Here is a 16,098-nt window from a genome sequence, read left to right on the forward strand (position 1 = left end):
TCCAGTCATGAGAAAGGTAGTTGACATTCCTCCACAGTTGGGCGTTAATAGTAGTGCCAACTTCAGCGCGCTCGTAGAACTTTCCTAATTCTGGAGAACCCCGTGTTGACGTATCAGCCGGATTATTATTGTCAACAGACGAGGCGTAGTACGGGTCGCCCGCCTGGAGATCCGACCGGCGTTCCAGGCCATCGTCCGGTGCTACAAAGAAACCGTCTTTCTGAAATTGGGGTAACCAAGCGTGCTCTGCCGACGGCTTGACCTAGTGAGTTCCTTCATTATAATCGGACGGGGTGGAAATATCCCCAAATGGTGTCGAGGAACAGGATATATCCATTGATTCGCCGTAGATAGGAGGAGGCGAGGAAGCTGAAGAGGCTGCGGTGTCTGGATGTTCAAGAGACTGATAGCATGTGTCGCTCGCTGGGTCTGCTCCAGACTGAGACGTCGTTGTCCTGCCCGCCAGTTGCGAGGGAGAATGGCATTCTTCCATTTCCGAGAAAACAAAGTAGCTGCTCCCTTCGGAGGAGGGTAGAGCGACCATCTGGATAGATGGTTCATAGAGCTGCCTCCTACACACCGCACGTCATACAGGGGTATATCTAGGCTGCTCGTTTTGAAGTGTAATGAAAGCTCCGGTTTTTTGGGTTGTTAGAATTCGCCCCTGATCTCAAGGGTAGCTCCGGTGTGTGCGACCGTTGGCGAGAAAAGGAAGGTTGAGATCCCAATGACTTAGGCGTGGCGCCGTGCCAATAATGGCCCATAGCAATCGAGATTGAAGAGGAGAGAGGAGTAGCTACGCCATGAAAGCGATAGAGTGACATCATGAATCGCACTCTCTGCGAGGTGTCAGTTTACAGTGAACAGCCCCTCTTCATCTTGGCAATCAGTCATATTCACATGCCAACCACTCCCGGATATCAGGGATACTGCTAGGAAACTCATCCTGCGGTACCGTTGCAGATTGATCGGAGAGTTTCGAGCCACCGCGCCATGGCATCTAAGCCTGTACTCGGTATAACACCTCAGTGATGCATCACTTGCCTAATTGACATTTGTAGCTTAACTCAAAATGCCTTCTCTTCACTTAGTGAGAGCAATGTGCAGCACAGCGCGCAGTGTACAGTGTGCAGGCGCTGGATTTGGGGCGGGAACGGAAAATGACGGTGACGCAAAAAGAATTCACTACGCCAGTAAAAGTGGAAAATTTTGGCGACACTCAAAGATTTGGGCTCCGCCGTCACACTTCCGTGGGTTGTACTGTTGCTTAGATGTTGTCGCTGTCGTTGGTGGACGCGTGCTATTCGTGGCGTGCTCCCTCGAGTCAAAACAACGCGGAGGTAGATGCAAGGACCGGTTGAAGTCCATTGAGTTCTTTTGTGGCTGCTGTTTCCAAAAATCTCATTCTCACTGTTTGTTAGTTAATTGCAATATGACGGTTCGTCCGCGCGAGGATTCTAAATGTGGAAAACGCACTTCTGACGTCGGTGACGAAGGGTTGCATATGCAGTGACCACCAGTCAAAACTGATGTCATCAAGAAACGCACAACTAGCTTGGGCAGACTTTTGAGTTATCTACGGCGCGATCTTATGCACCATATCGACTCCCATTGGCGCTGACATACTGACGATCCACAGTGTCTGCGGAGCCTCGAGAGCTACCGGTAAGAGCACCTACCAATCATCAACTACCACACAGCAGACATCCGACGCTCTCTATGGCTCCAACACAGAGTTTATGTGGTGTCAGGGGATGGAGTAGAAATGTGACGCAGATGGCCGAAACTCAGATGTATCCTCATCTGGCCCCACTACTCGGCGCCTTCCGGTGAGCTGTGTATCTAGTTATCCTCTATGCAGAGCCCTCGTCCCTAAAAGTCCAAGCACAATCACATGCCTGCACATACCATAAACCGTCCACCCATCCCCCGCCTTCGCAACCTCGTTGGTGCCCATTCAAGCCACTGCATATCAGAACTCCAACAGCTTCAAAGCAAGTCGATCATTTTTACATGCATGGCTCTGTGTGTTTTATTGCCCTAGTGAAATTGCCTGTCCCTTGAGAACTCAACGATATGGACGATGACTAATTGCTAGACACCGAAAACCTTGGCAGATTGGCCAATCAGAACCTCATATGTCATCTCCTCAAAGAAAGCGATTTTTGATCTCCTCGGGTTTCGAAGCTGGGCGTTTGAACATCCGGCTCCCATGGGCAAAGTCTGTTTTCTGCTCATGGCCTGGTTGTCCTAGGATTAAGCTTAGTCTCTGCTGATGCTGTGTTACTGACTAGTTTCAGATAAGCTTTTGCGCACTGTGTCCGGCACCGCAGTCCGGTCTGTTAGTTGCTTGTGAAGGCTGCCATATTTAATCCTCGCATCCTCCTCGATCCGCCCGTGCCCTACTCATGTCGTTTGGCCCACCTACTTGGGCAATTCTCCTTGAATTCCCTCTTCTGCCATATCCAGAGCGTCAACCTAGGCCTTTAAAGGTCTCTCATCGTAGCTTATTAACGGGGCTAGCATTTACAGTCCACGGGCCTAGATCATTTTGTATGATCTTCGTATAGTCCTGTTCTTCACCTCTGGGTGATCTTGCCTTCGATTCTCACTCAGAAGTTATCGCCACCACACCATATTAATGATCTCACCATCCTGCATCATGAGCACCGCTTCCCTAATGTCTCGAAACCATATGGCATATCAGCCGGCGCCAGGTCAAATAGACGCCAGCTCATTCTTTAAGGAAGCAATTGATGCCTCCCCAACCCCGATGGAAGTGGGTGTCGGGTCCACCTACATCGCATTACCGACTCAGCCTGCGCAATTTAAGAATCTCGGAGGCGAAACACTACAAAATATACTGCCATCCGTTATGGGAGATAAGAAGTTGAACCGGCGGGACCACACCCGAAGACAATCACAAGCGAATGAGGCGTTTTTCAAGTCCAGTGCCTCTGGGCAGGCTGCAGGGTCACCCAAGCCAAGAAAAAGGGGCCGAAAACCCAAGAAGCAGCCAGAAGAGCAGAAGGTAGTGGGTCAACAGGAGAAGCTTGATGATGATGATCCCAAGGATCCCCGCCAGCGCCGAGTGCTCAAACGTAATCGCATTGCGGCGAACAAGTGTCGTCTCCGCAAGCGTGGTGAAGCCTTAGCACTCGCTTCTCGAGAAGAAGTTATGGAGGACCAAAGCCGCTATCTCATGACGTGTTTCGACTCTCTAACGGTCGAAATTTACTACCTAAAGACCCAATTACTGCAGCATACAGAATGCAATTGCGTTCTCATCCAGAACTACATCGCCAATGAGGCGCAGAAGTGTGTGAATAGGCTAGTCGCTTGCTCTACTGCCTTTGATACCTATGACAATTCGCTAAGCCCCTGCGATGGAAGCCCAAATGATGCTAGCACCGCCGAAAACTTGAATATGCAGAGTCTAAATGGAGGCGGTTTCCCGCCAAACCCGAGAATCTCTTCTCGGCAGGGATCTAGCGCCTCGGAGGTTGCAGACGTTAGGTTCGATATGATGAGTTTAGGACCATTTCAAACGGCTACTATGCCACCTGATTCGATGGCATTTACCCAGCCAGTTCCACCGTTGTCCTCCACTGAATATGGACCAGAGTTATCCGTCTACGAGGGACCGCGAGAACACCAAGCGGATGAGGTTGCTTGGGACACATATTTGCATTTTTGACGCTAGTCGCTACCTCTGTCTCTTAATATTAGAAACACGAGATAAGAAACCACGTGAAGTGCTATTTATGATTTTGGTTAAGACGGTGTTGGTTTGTAACGTCTCGTACCTCTATGAATATGGAGCTAGGGCGATGCTTTCCAGTAACCGCACGTCAGGGAGTTGCAAACGGCAATGTAGAAGTGAACTCGATGGCAGTGAAACCGTAGAAAGATCCTGGAGAGGATAGATTACCGACGATAGCCCGGAAACAGCTCTGGCCAGTGGCCAAAGATCGGGTCCACCTTTCTTCGGACCTCACTAGTACACAGGGGGTTGCCCGATTAGTGGAATGGTGCAGAGAGAATCCTTTTAGAAATATCTGAAAGGGTGGTTGCACGATCAAGACATCAGGACTGATCTTACCGCTGTCGACGGCGGGGAAGATACTCAAGGCAGTCACTGCAGACAGATATCTTGTATTGTGGGGACCTTCAGGCTCCTCTGCATGAATCACTTGAGAGCATGCAAGCGAGAATCAGCCGAAGAGGCTTAGCTATGCAAGATAGGGAGTCAAACACTTGGAGAACGTGGCGCGTCACGGAAGGGTTAAAACTGGCTGGACTATTCAGTGTCAGAAGCTGTGGGGCTCTGAGCACCAGCACCAAATCATCCAGACTGTAAATAGAATAATTACCACACTGTACTTTGGGTCGAGACCGCCAGGGGCGAAATACTTTTCATTCTATTCATTGGATCTCGTTTAGGCTCGGTACTAAGCCATGCAGGATGTTGAGGTAACCCTCCCCCTCGCCTGTGACCAGTAACCCCATGCTGGACTCATTCGCGCTTTGGAGTGTGTCGACATACTGACGGAACAAGGTGTTACCGGCACATACTTCGCTAGCCTGGTACCAGCGCAGGTCACTAAGTTCCATGATCCTAAAGGACACTATGCTATGCCAGCAGATCTTACCTGCTTGTCTGGTAGGTGCCTGGTCAGCCACTTGCCGGCATTTGGCCACCGTTAAGCGATAGTAAAGGGCATTATTGCGTCAACCTGGCGGTTTGCATTTGCAAGGAATGATCTGCGTAGCGCTCTGCTGTTATTAACGGGTCAGCTACTGCGCTTAGAAGAGATTCTGTATCTCGAAGCTGGTCAACCAGTGGAAACAAATTGGTGAAAATATGAAGATGAACATTGGGACGTAAATAGGAAGGATTCAATAATAGCAGTTCAATATGTAGAATGTAGTCTATCTCCTAAGAGCCCAACTGGCTGCAATTAGGTCACGACGAGGGGTCGTGGCCAATTAAAATGTACATGATAAGAGGTACTTCTACCGCCCCCTAAATTATGCGGTGGTATAAGTACCAGCAGATCTCATCATTACAAATCGGTACATCACCAATCGCCCAACCGTACCAAGATTGCCCGCCGCGGTGGCTGCTTATTATCATAGGAATTAACTTCCTGTCTTTAATCGGGATCTGAAGATGTATTTATTGAGTAGATGGCAATAATTTGTATAGTAGTTTGACTATAAAATATAGGAAATTGAAGCTATTAGTACCTCGCTCGTACTGTTGTAATGACAGGGATAAGGTGGGGCGGGGTACGGATTGCAGCCTGTTGGGCTCTTAGGAGATAAGTTGGAGAGAGGGTGGGGAGTTGACTGAAGAGGCGATTGTTGCACATTAAGTCTTGCATGAGTGGCTAGATAGAGCAACATCTGCTCCACAACGCTTTGAGCTCGCATTACAAAAATGTGCCAGCCCTGCCTTCGCCTCCTAACTCCCCAACAACGCCAAACATTCCGGCACTCTCCAATATGCCGTCAGGTCAAAAATGGTTGTATGACCCATGCCTCGGTTGTGGCATCCAGACAGAGGGAGCAACTTACTGCTCTAATTTCTGTCGGCTTTCAGAATGCGAGAAGGTGCCGGCACCGACGTACTGTTCAAGCTGGCCTTCCATGCGGAGCGCATCGTCCTCCTCGACATCGTCAGCCCAAGAAGCCAAGTCATCGACCAAAGTAGAGAAGGAATTCAGGGTTTACAATATGTCATTGGACCAGTCGAAGATGCGGAGGAGATTGCATTAAAAGCCGAAATACCTCCACTTCGTTCACACCCCGCCTCAAGGGCTAACACCAGGAGATACATCTCACAATAATGTCGCCTTCAGGGCTCTCCGCGTGCCAACTCCATGATAGATATTCGGAGTCCAGGAGCAGGGCGTATTGACGCGGGAACGACTTTACTGCGCCAGACCCATGGCTTCGTCGACTTGATTCTGCTCCTCGCTTAAAGGCCTTTGGTGGGAAAGGGCCTTCTTGAGGGACTTGATCGCTCTGAAATACGAGGTGGATCCGAACAACCCGGACGAGTCGGACGATGCTCAACTTCGGTTCATACATATCGCATTCGATCGGATAGTCAACTACGCCAAAGCCGTCATCACACCCGATACTATTTCTTGGAATCCTCTATTTGAAGTTAACCGCAAAGACCTTGACAAGGACATGACCAAGCCATTTCATTTCCGATTTAAGCTAGACAGGGCTTCCGTCAGATCAGATTAACAATCAGATATATCAATCAATTCAATCAATTCAGATCAAATACGGTATCCTAACAGATCAATCAATTCAGACACAAGCATCTGTGCATCTGATATCCTTAGAAAGGAAGATATCGCAGGGTAGGCATAAGCTTCATGGGCTCAGGAAACAACTGCATTAGTAATCTAGCTATATGCTTTAAGTAACTCTGCAGGATGGAATACCCCGCACAAGAGACAACTTAGAACAATTAATCCAAACATTTTTGTTACAGCTCACCACATTCACTTTAACCCTTTAAGCACAATCAGTGCGACAGGAAACCATGGCTATGGTCAAGGCGAAGAATCGTATTCGACGTTGTTCTGGGATAGACTACTGTACTAAGGGAAATTTCAGCCTTTTGCTGAGTTTGCTTGCATTTTGCCGTAATTATTAGTTCCACCGCCTTAATATGCACTTTTACGAGCACGGACAAAGACTCGCTCTGCATACACATGGACGGGGTTACTTCCCTAGAAATCTTACTAGCCGACTTACCCGGTAGGGTAACACCAACCTGGTCTAAAAATGTGGACCTTCGGCTTGAAACAGCCACTATCAACAGCTGTTTTTTGCCGCTTCGAGGGCAGTCAAGTGGATGTGATATAAAAGCTAAGCTAAGGGACGGCAGCGTGTCATTGACAACCTGTTAAGTCCTCCCATAATGCTAGTCAGCCAAGGCTTAGGTTTCGGCCTGGGGATGAATGCATGCTTATTGAGCAGCATCAACACGTCTCTAAAGGGAAAATAATTAAAAATTGAATTACGTGTCAGGACGTCCTTTCTCCGTGTGCAGAGGGCATGGGCCTAGTCGAGCCGCCAAGAACAATCGCTCATCCACAACATCCGGGCTAACGGAAAATCCCGATGTACAAAGATTGGGGTACGTTCCTCTTATTTTTAACTGGGTCTGTGCCATTTATCGGGAGCCTGTCATGGGAGTAATCTGATTGGTTATCACTGAATCAGGCCGGCATGATCGCATGAGCTGACTTTCATCTGTCTCATTTTTGTACACTGCTATGGCGGCTTGCTGGAGGAGACGTTGGCCAGATTAGATTTGGCATGCATATCGCCGTTTCTGCGGGTTCGGGAGTGCATTTTCGATTCTCGAAGGATATCAATAGGAGGACTAAAAGAGCAGCATTTGGCGATGCTCTATGCCAAGCGGTGATGACGTCTGCCGCAAAAGGGTTACAGGAGATGACAAACTTTCCAACGCAATTTTCCCCCGAAGTGTACAACTGCGATATTCACATTCCCATAGATAATTAGATGGCACCATGAAGCTTCCATATCTCCTCAACTCTAATTGTGGCAAGTTTACAAATATCGAATCGGCTGTCCTGATGTTCGGTTTGATAGCAGTCTTACTCCTGATCCGCCCGATCGATACGAATCGAACAGCCCTCAGGGATCGACCGATTTTCGATCGATCGGGGTTCGAACGAGCCACACAAGCCACGCGACTCGCCCTTAATGTATTAAGGACCATTCATGGTGCGGCTTTATTAACGCATTTAGCCGCTCGCCCCTCTTCGCACGTGTTCGGAAGTGCAGTCAGGCCCTTAGGGCAAGCTCACAGCGGAACAGGTATCTTAAAATTACAGCCATCATACCAGTAATAGCTCATATTTAGCTGGAAATTTAATAGTAACCTTCTTTGTGGCTTTTAAGCGAAACATCTTGCACGTTTCCTTGCAGATGATATGATACGTTGGAGAAGTCTAAGTACAAGTCATCCTGGCTGGAAATGCTGGGTGGTTATCTTTTCTTTTCTTTTCTTTTCTTTTTTTTTTTTTTCTTTTTCTTTCTTGTTCGTCTGGTCGGCCTCATGATGCCCAAATTTTCTATTGGGGTAAAAGGTGTTCTCGGATTAACTTAGGTACTGACAGAACGTTTTGTGCACAAACGTCGCGACGTGTAATTGCAATGCAGCCTGAGACATTCCTACACTACATGCCGTCAATTATTATCCAAATTGACTGAACTTTTGACTATGAAGCCTTCAAAAACTGATCGAGACTGCTAACTGAAAAGGTTGCGAGAGGTAAAAGAACCTGCGCTCTTTGACTGATGCCAATATTCAATGGCAGCAGGATAGTGGTTGGAAGCATGTGGTAGGTGACATGCCACATATATCTGGTTCATGGCCTAGCTACCTGTTTCACTAGGCAAGTTGGCAAACGGTAGTGCATATCATCTTGTGCTGCTAGCACCGAGGGGAGACTCTATGTACACAACCGCAAAGTAGAAGGTTGAATGATTACAGAGAGCCTAGAACTTTGTGTACGTTAGTAGTGAACCATTGTCTTACAAGAAAGGCCAGGCAAATGTAGAGAAGGAGGCCTACAGCAGCGAGCTTGTCATACCGTCCAGCATACAATATCGTGGTCATTATGATAGTAACTTTCCCGACCACTGGGATGGTACTTTGAACCACGGAACTAGCACTCCGAAAGTATCGACATCCACTAGGCAGGTCACGAATAATCCTAGGGCTGAGCTAGACAAGGCGGCCCAAGATAACAGCCCAACACCCGCTTCACAGTCAAAAAGAACTTCTGGAACGCGAAGAAAAAAAAAAAGAGACTCACAATACATCTGACACTTCTGAAGGTGGCAGTAGTAGCACTTATACCAGTGCTCCGTCGCCATCTGCCGTAGCTAGTCACAGCCCTGCTTCACAGAACAGCCACACGAGTATTAGTTCAAAGTCTACATCCATGGCACCCACGGCTTCGACAACATCGAATCGTCGGAGAAAACTTCGCATTGCCTCTCGAATATCAAAAAAGAAAAAGAAAAAAACAAGCACAATAAACTCAATGATGCTCCAGAAGAACACCTGGTTCGAGCATCCCATAACCGCGTCGAAAAGCAGTACCGCAACCGCCTCAATGCTCAATTCGAATCCCTTCTTAATGCTTTGCCGACGAAGATTGGCAAGGTGACAACAGCAATGGAGGCGATAACGAATGATATGGTATTGACGATCTGGACCACCCAGTGAGCAAGGGCGAAGTTCTTGAAATGGCTCGCAAGGGTATACAAGCGCTGGAACGAGAGAACAATGAGCTCCAGCGCGAGAACCTCGAACTTCAAGGCAGCCTTCGACAACTTAAAGGACCTGCCTCCGATGACACCGTATCCTCGTCTGACCTAGAAAGGCCATTCAATTTCAATAAATGCGTCCAATAAACAAGTTGTTTGACCTCCAATTAGTGGAGGGTTGTCATCCCAGTACTCAGTTGATGTACCATTTCCGGTCGGTCAACCCCAAAACACGGGGGCGCTCAGACTATGCGCGCACGCGACTCCCGGCCCGCAAGGCCCACATGGCAATGGCGTGATCATTTACAGGCTAAATTGCATGGCCTTAGTAAAGGAAGTGAGCGTTATGCAAGGGCCCACACGGGTGAGCTTGTAGGGATGACGTTGGTAAGGGCCAGAACGTGGTCCCTCGAGCTGGGTGTGGGACTTGCAGACAGGGCACTGCAGCGCTTGGTTTCAAGGGTTACAGTCGGCGACACTCAAGAGCATGCAGTCTTGATGTGCAACAAAGGTGCAAGAATAAGGGGACTCTGGACGACGAAGAATTCAGATGGGTTAGCTCCATACATTGAACGACGACAAACCTACTACTTGATCAAAGGAAGTCGCGGGTTCGCTCCCCGTCGCTAATACACTACGAATAACGAGGGCTTGGCCCAAGCATGCATAGACGACATTGGTGGCAGCGATTGCTGCCAACAAAATTGTGGCTCTTAGACAATGCGGCTGGGGGGTTAGGACACGGACCTGTGCACGGATACGTTGGCAAATAACTTCGTCATCATACGTTCTGTCTGTGCTCAGCCCAGTAGGTAATTTGAAATGTTCAATCTGGGGGAGTTGCTTAGGAACTCGCGAAAAGCCACTTACAGCTCATTTTTGGAGAAAGGTTATTAACTCCTCCCGAACCCAGGACCAATTAATTTCCAGTGAGGCAGGTGCATTTAGAATCTGCCCAAAATCTAGCCCAAGTCAGCTCTATCCATAAATGTTCCTCACCCCAGATTTCTCGAATGAGCCATTCGATCTTTCATTTTTCTTTCTCCAGTGTCAGATTCTATGACAATTCGATATCGAAATCTAGCCATTGCGAAGCCAGTGCTGATAACCTACCCAACTTAAGCTTGAATTATCAGCCCAAACAATCGATACTTGCCAACTTTCGAGCGCCGATATTCTCTCAATTTCTTGCCGACCTCTCACAGTTGGGACATCAACATGGGTGTGTCTCGATGTATCAGTACTAGAGTCTGGGATGAGTTAAGTCGTGGTAAGTGACTATTAGCCCCTTGTACTTATGCCTATCGACTGCCGCTAACAACTGTCCACAGTACTTGAGTTAGCCCCTCAAGGTAACGACGCGATCAGTTGTGACAATAGCACTGGGCTTCAATGTCCCGAATGCTCAGACAGCGAGAGCTGCCGATATACCGTTCCCGTCTACTGTGCCCAATATGCTACATCTGCCTCCAGGAGGAATGCAGAGGCCGAATCAAAGAAAGGCGGCTGCGGCCTAACCATTGGCGGCATCATTGGCGGTATCATCGCTAGCATTATAATAATTTTCGCCGCTACATATTTAGTTTGGAGGTTCTATATCAAGCCTAAGAGGTCACAGAGTCCCACATCTATCCATGTCTTCGACATGGACCCTATGCAAGGTTCCGAAAAGGATGCCGCTTCGAGGAGAACTTCTCTCTTATCGACACATACCGTTCACTCTATGGCTCCCACCATCCTTACTCGAGCCTCCAATATTATACAGATCGCCTACATCCCCGGCGTTACCAACCGAGCGGCTCTGATGTCATCAAAGCGTGCTGTTTCTTCCGTCCCGCTGGCCCCCATGCGTCACACGGAGGGCAACCGAGGCCATGAGAACAATGACCAACACTTTTTCTTCCCTTGCGACCTTCAAGGATCGACCCATTCGAATCTATCTCGGTATTATTAACAGGCGATTTAACTACCGTCGTCCATACAAATCGATGCTCGGTTCCGTTCGCAGTGTTGTCTCTCTGCAGTTCACTGCGCGTGGTTGCAGTTCTGGTTGCGTTTCTAGATTGTGCTGACAGCATGTTTCAACGCTTACTGTTCGGGCATGCTCTCTTTGTTCTTTGGTCAGTCGGCGAAAGTCGCCGTGGACTTTCCTTGGGCGAGCTGGGCACTTGTGAAAGTTGGCGTGGTGAGGACCGATGCAGTTGACACATTGTTCCGGGACAATACAATCATCTGGAGCGTAGCCAGTCTTGCCCCAACGTCGGCAGGGAGGGCTCTTGTGGAAGGTGGGGAAGGAGGGATAGTCCCAGTGTGTTTTACACTGCCTATGACGATCGTCTTTTGTCAAGAAGGGTAGCCGTGCGGCTGCCAAATAGAGACCAGTATTTCTTAGTCGGCTTCAGGAAAGAGACAAGCAGGGTCTTATCAAGGGGTTATCCGAGGTATGCTACGAAGGGCGCACGCCAACATGCTTGAGCCCCGTCTGCATTTCTATTTCATCGTTCGCAACACTTCCGCTGTCCAACTCATTGCCATGGAAGTCGGTTAGTCCACGTGGAAAGTCTGCGACCGCAAAGGTAAACCACTTCTTGTTGGTCTCCACCCTGGTGGCCCTAGAGTCTGCTTCCCACTCCGCCTGCTTCTCTACGGAGAAGTCACGGATCTCAGGGTCGGTGGTCTGGATGGCCATTCAGAGTTGAGTTGAAATACCTACCGGATCCAGTCCGAGACAGCGCTGAGCTTCCACAGATGAGGGTCCGGATTGCGTAGCCATTAGGTTCTGGCCTGAGCTCTGGCTTCCAGGCGGATGAAGACCGAAGGTCCTCGCAGAGTGGGGGCGCTAGTAACCGGTTGCCCCTAGAGATGAGGGGGGTCAATACGTTGTTGTCGTCATCGTTCTTAATGTTGACGCTGATGGCTTAAGTGGCCATAAGCAGCAGGAGGCGAGGCAGCGACGCTGTTGTGGGTAGGTTTGGAGGTAGATCTGGCACTGGAGAGCTCGTGGCTCCGGGAGTTTAGGAAGACATTAGGAAACTATTGGATGAACTGTCATTCCAGCCCAGTAATAAATTCTCTAGCAGCTTCTTCGAGCTTGACTCAGGGGGCATGGAATACTATCAACTTAGCATTATACTCCTCGACGCGTTCGTGTGCGAGCCTATTGGCTGACTTGACAATGGAGATCGGGTACTATGCTTGAGGAGATAAGGGGCAAGCAGGGTGAGCTACTTCCGTAGCTGCGGCACTGGTGGTAGCATTGAGTGACGATGACGGCGTATGAGCCATCCATCCGGGACCGAGGCAGCGGGCGGATTTGTCGTGGAGGATGCCATCGCCGCCGCTTTCGGGTTGCGCAAACCGAAGTTGGGACGTTTGTTACGCACTTATTAAAGAACAAGCTGTCGATAAGGCTACTTGTCAAAACTTGCATGCCAAGAAAATGAGATTATAAGTAGAGGTTATAATAACCTAATCAACCTCGTGAAAATCACGACAGATTCCGGGTAGGCACGACCACCTGCCGGAGAGCCGCTCACCTATGGTGCGTGTGAAATTGTTGATACCGCATGACTAAGATGGTCCGATCTCCCGTGGCTAGGATGTGGATCCTATGTAAGGAGTTGTGCTCCTCTCAGGCCCAAGTAACTTAGACTTTTTAGTGATACCTTCGACTCCACGCAGTATTGCTTCATCACAAATGTATCAAATTATTTTTCAAATACAGGATTTGATATTCTCGATACGAAACGATTCATTCGTACATTTGTTTTGACTTACTTGATAATTTGTTGGATTGGGTTGTATTTATGAGCAGCACCGCGTAGGTGGCGCGACGGCTGGTCACAGTAAGTCATTCATGTAAGCATTAAGGAAGAGCGAGCGCCTCGATGATATCCTGAAACGTGGCGTAATCATTAGTGCTAACTATATCTGTTTTCTGACATCAGCGAGCGTACATCATACTGCTACATTGTTACGAGCAGCTATTATTTACCAGCTTACGATATAAAATAGCGTGCTATCTAGAGACGTAGTTGCAATTATGCTTAAGCTACTCACATATCAAATTACGCATCACTTATAACGACCTCTAATCCTGACAGTTCCTGCCCGAGAAGCGCCTTTATTTTGAGAACTTCCATGATGGCTTTATCGGAGTCCAGAAGAGCTGCGCGATGTCGTGGGCATGAGGTTTGTGACTAACGCGAACTCTTTAAAAATGTAACTCCGGGGCCCCTTAGCCGCATCCTAATGGCGCTTGGGGCTTTCCTACCGATAAAGGTTAATTCACCTGCGGGAAGGTCATTTTGCGGCAAGACCGTCGCGGTCCGTGCTTCATTTTATATACACGCACCATGGTTATTTCAGCGTGAACACACACAGACATAGTAGAATAAAGCCCAACCTCTCATACTATTCCGCTAAGAATCGTAGAAATGCCTCCATCAACCCGAGAGCAACCGAATCGCGACGTTATAGACCTAGATGAAGATATTGGCCTTCGCGTAATAGGCGTTCAACGGCGTCGGCTGTGAAGTTTGCATGGATTTAGCATGTGGCCCACTCAAACCTCCTACCTGTTGCTAATCAAACATGAGCCAGGATGCGGAGGATTTTCTTCATGCACGATTTGGTCAACAAGTTGTCACGCATACGGCTTTGCAACGGGATGATATGCCAATGGCGGACTTTCTGAAAGCAGCGCCTACCACAGCAAATAGCTGGACGTTTGAGATTGGTTCAGCATCTTGGCTTGGTTATTCAAAACAAGCTTCCTACCACGGTGCAGACACAACATTACACAGCAGCCGGCTCCATAAGGCAAAATAATTTGGCAGTCCTTGAACTAGCATCCACATTTAGCGTAAGTGGCCACCTGCCAATTGAACGTAAGAATTGCCTAATTGACGCAGCCAAATCAATCGCACCCACAACAGCTCGAGCTGGCAGATTTTGCCATCAGAATGACCCCCGCTCCAGCGGTTGGGTCGTTGATTAATTTAAGGATAGTACTTTACCCCTTGCGGCTGTGTTGTGTTAAAGGCTGTGCTAAGCAGATTCCATCTCCTGACCCTAATCAAGCATGTAGAACAGAAATGCGCCGCATTTCCACTTCTGCACCAATCAGAATCTCCATTTTCTTACCCCGAATTTCCCCTCTGGAAATGCGCCGCATTTCCATCTAGGCCTGTAAACCGAGACCGCGAAATGCGCCGCGTTTCTTCCACGAAGGCCCGTGCCAACCATGTAGGCGACCGCATTCCTAGACTTCAGAGCGTGTAGTAATTTCCGTTGTGTCGATTAGGAGGAAGGGAGCAGCGATCAAGCTCTCTCTTTGTTCTTTGCTAAATGTGACTTCATAGAAGGTATCTGACCCTACTCTTCTATTCTTAATTGATGTGTCCCCCTAATTGTCGTATACCCCCGTCCAATTCTCAAGTGCTTGGCTATGTCCGGCTTGTTCCCACGTTATCCATACTATGATGACTTACTCGTCCCATTTCGATCGACCGTCTGCGAGCGCGTTACACACGCGTGTGAACGCGTACTTTATTTATCATACATTATCTACCTTATCTACAATCTTGATCGGAGGTTTGTTTCATAGAAAAAAATATCATATATGTCAAAAAGTATTTAATTGGGTAATATGAAGAGGGCCAAGCTAGTATAGGTCAGATTATTGTAATAAAATAAATGCTGACAGTTTTTATTTATTTGCGGGAAGTTCCTAGATTCTGAAGGTGGGCCTACTAGGAACTCTGGATAGGATAGAAATAACGTAGCTGGCTAAACTTGGCATACAGTGCTGTGATATTTATACTTCTTAGCATGGGAAAGCCGGCGAGGCTGAGTGGGTTTTGCTTAGAGTATCAGCCCCCAAAAAGATAGAACCGCCTATCAAATGTCTCAACAACGAGATAAGATGTTGTAAGTTCTATGAGGTGTAATCTATCGGGCGGAACAGATCCATTTATTCATTCATTTATTAAATAAACGCTACATATCAAATGTTGACTTACGGTCATTCTCTAACAATGTTCAGCTTGCTAACCTAACACAGCCTGCGACCTGGAAACACGACGAGCGGACAGAGCTGATTACTTAGCAAGAGCTGTGATTTCTTGCAAAATGCCGTGACAATAACGTTGAAAGCCTCTCGCAGCTACCCTATCACGACGTCGACTATAAGTCTGTAGAGGGCCGTTGTAATGAAGCCTGTTTCTGAATTTGCTCGTATAATGCACCAGACCTTTGTCCTCATATGGTAGGTTGACATGAATTTCGCGCTTGAACAGTTGGTTAGGATTGTCCAGTTGCTCCCGAAGAATCAGTAAAGTATCGAGAGTAGACTTAATGCTCGCCGACATGTCTTCAAGATTTCTGGGCGCATCGAAGAGTGTTTGCATTACATCGTCATTTGAATCTTGTGATGGACTAAAAAGGATCCTCCCCTGGGCGATTAATCCATCAGTGAGGTCGTTTACTACTCAGCCGGTGGCGGATAGCTTCACGGCGTAACAAGGCCATCGTGGCACGTCACGTTTCTGGTGTATACGATAAAAGCAATATCTGATTAGCTAACACTACCAACTTGACCAATAATATGGAGCGTCTTATTGTTGTACAACAGTTGTTTGGGAAGTCCGGTAGTGTTGTACAACTTCAACAAAAGTAGTGTTGTACAACTATACAACAGTTGTACTCATATAACAACACTACAATACGCATGTATGCATATTTACGAAGACTATGACGGGA

General features: G+C 48.0%; 4 protein-coding genes across 4 annotated transcripts; 3 read left to right on the top strand and 1 right to left on the bottom strand.

Moving 5' to 3' along the window:
• Window positions 1-2,662: 2,662 nt before the first annotated feature.
• On the top strand, window positions 2,663-3,697 carry FOXG_16672 (uncharacterized protein; the record flags this gene model as incomplete). The annotated part of the gene is made up of 1 exon (XM_018396696.1): window positions 2,663-3,697. One exon carries the CDS (start codon window positions 2,663-2,665, stop codon window positions 3,695-3,697), a length of 1,035 nt encoding a protein of 344 aa, XP_018257425.1.
• Window positions 3,698-9,315: 5,618 nt separating this feature from the next.
• Window positions 9,316-9,483, top strand: FOXG_22547 (uncharacterized protein; the record flags this gene model as incomplete). Its single annotated transcript, XM_018402962.1, has 1 exon — window positions 9,316-9,483. The coding sequence occupies one exon, from the start codon at window positions 9,316-9,318 to the stop codon at window positions 9,481-9,483; it is 168 nt and encodes a 55-aa protein (XP_018257426.1).
• Window positions 9,484-10,554: 1,071 nt separating this feature from the next.
• Window positions 10,555-11,290, top strand: FOXG_22548 (uncharacterized protein; the record flags this gene model as incomplete). The annotated part of the gene is made up of 2 exons (XM_018402963.1): window positions 10,555-10,606; window positions 10,668-11,290. 2 exons carry the CDS (start codon window positions 10,555-10,557, stop codon window positions 11,288-11,290), a joined length of 675 nt encoding a protein of 224 aa, XP_018257427.1.
• A 492-nt stretch (window positions 11,291-11,782) lies between these two features.
• Window positions 11,783-12,025, bottom strand: FOXG_22549 (uncharacterized protein; the record flags this gene model as incomplete). Its single annotated transcript, XM_018402964.1, has 1 exon — window positions 11,783-12,025. The coding sequence occupies one exon, from the start codon at window positions 12,023-12,025 to the stop codon at window positions 11,783-11,785; it is 243 nt and encodes an 80-aa protein (XP_018257428.1).
• Between the last annotated feature and the right edge of the window lie 4,073 nt (window positions 12,026-16,098).

This window comes from Fusarium oxysporum, chromosome 15 (assembly GCF_000149955.1).
Source record: "Fusarium oxysporum f. sp. lycopersici 4287 chromosome 15, whole genome shotgun sequence".
Taxonomy (NCBI): Eukaryota; Fungi; Ascomycota; class Sordariomycetes; order Hypocreales; family Nectriaceae; genus Fusarium; species Fusarium oxysporum.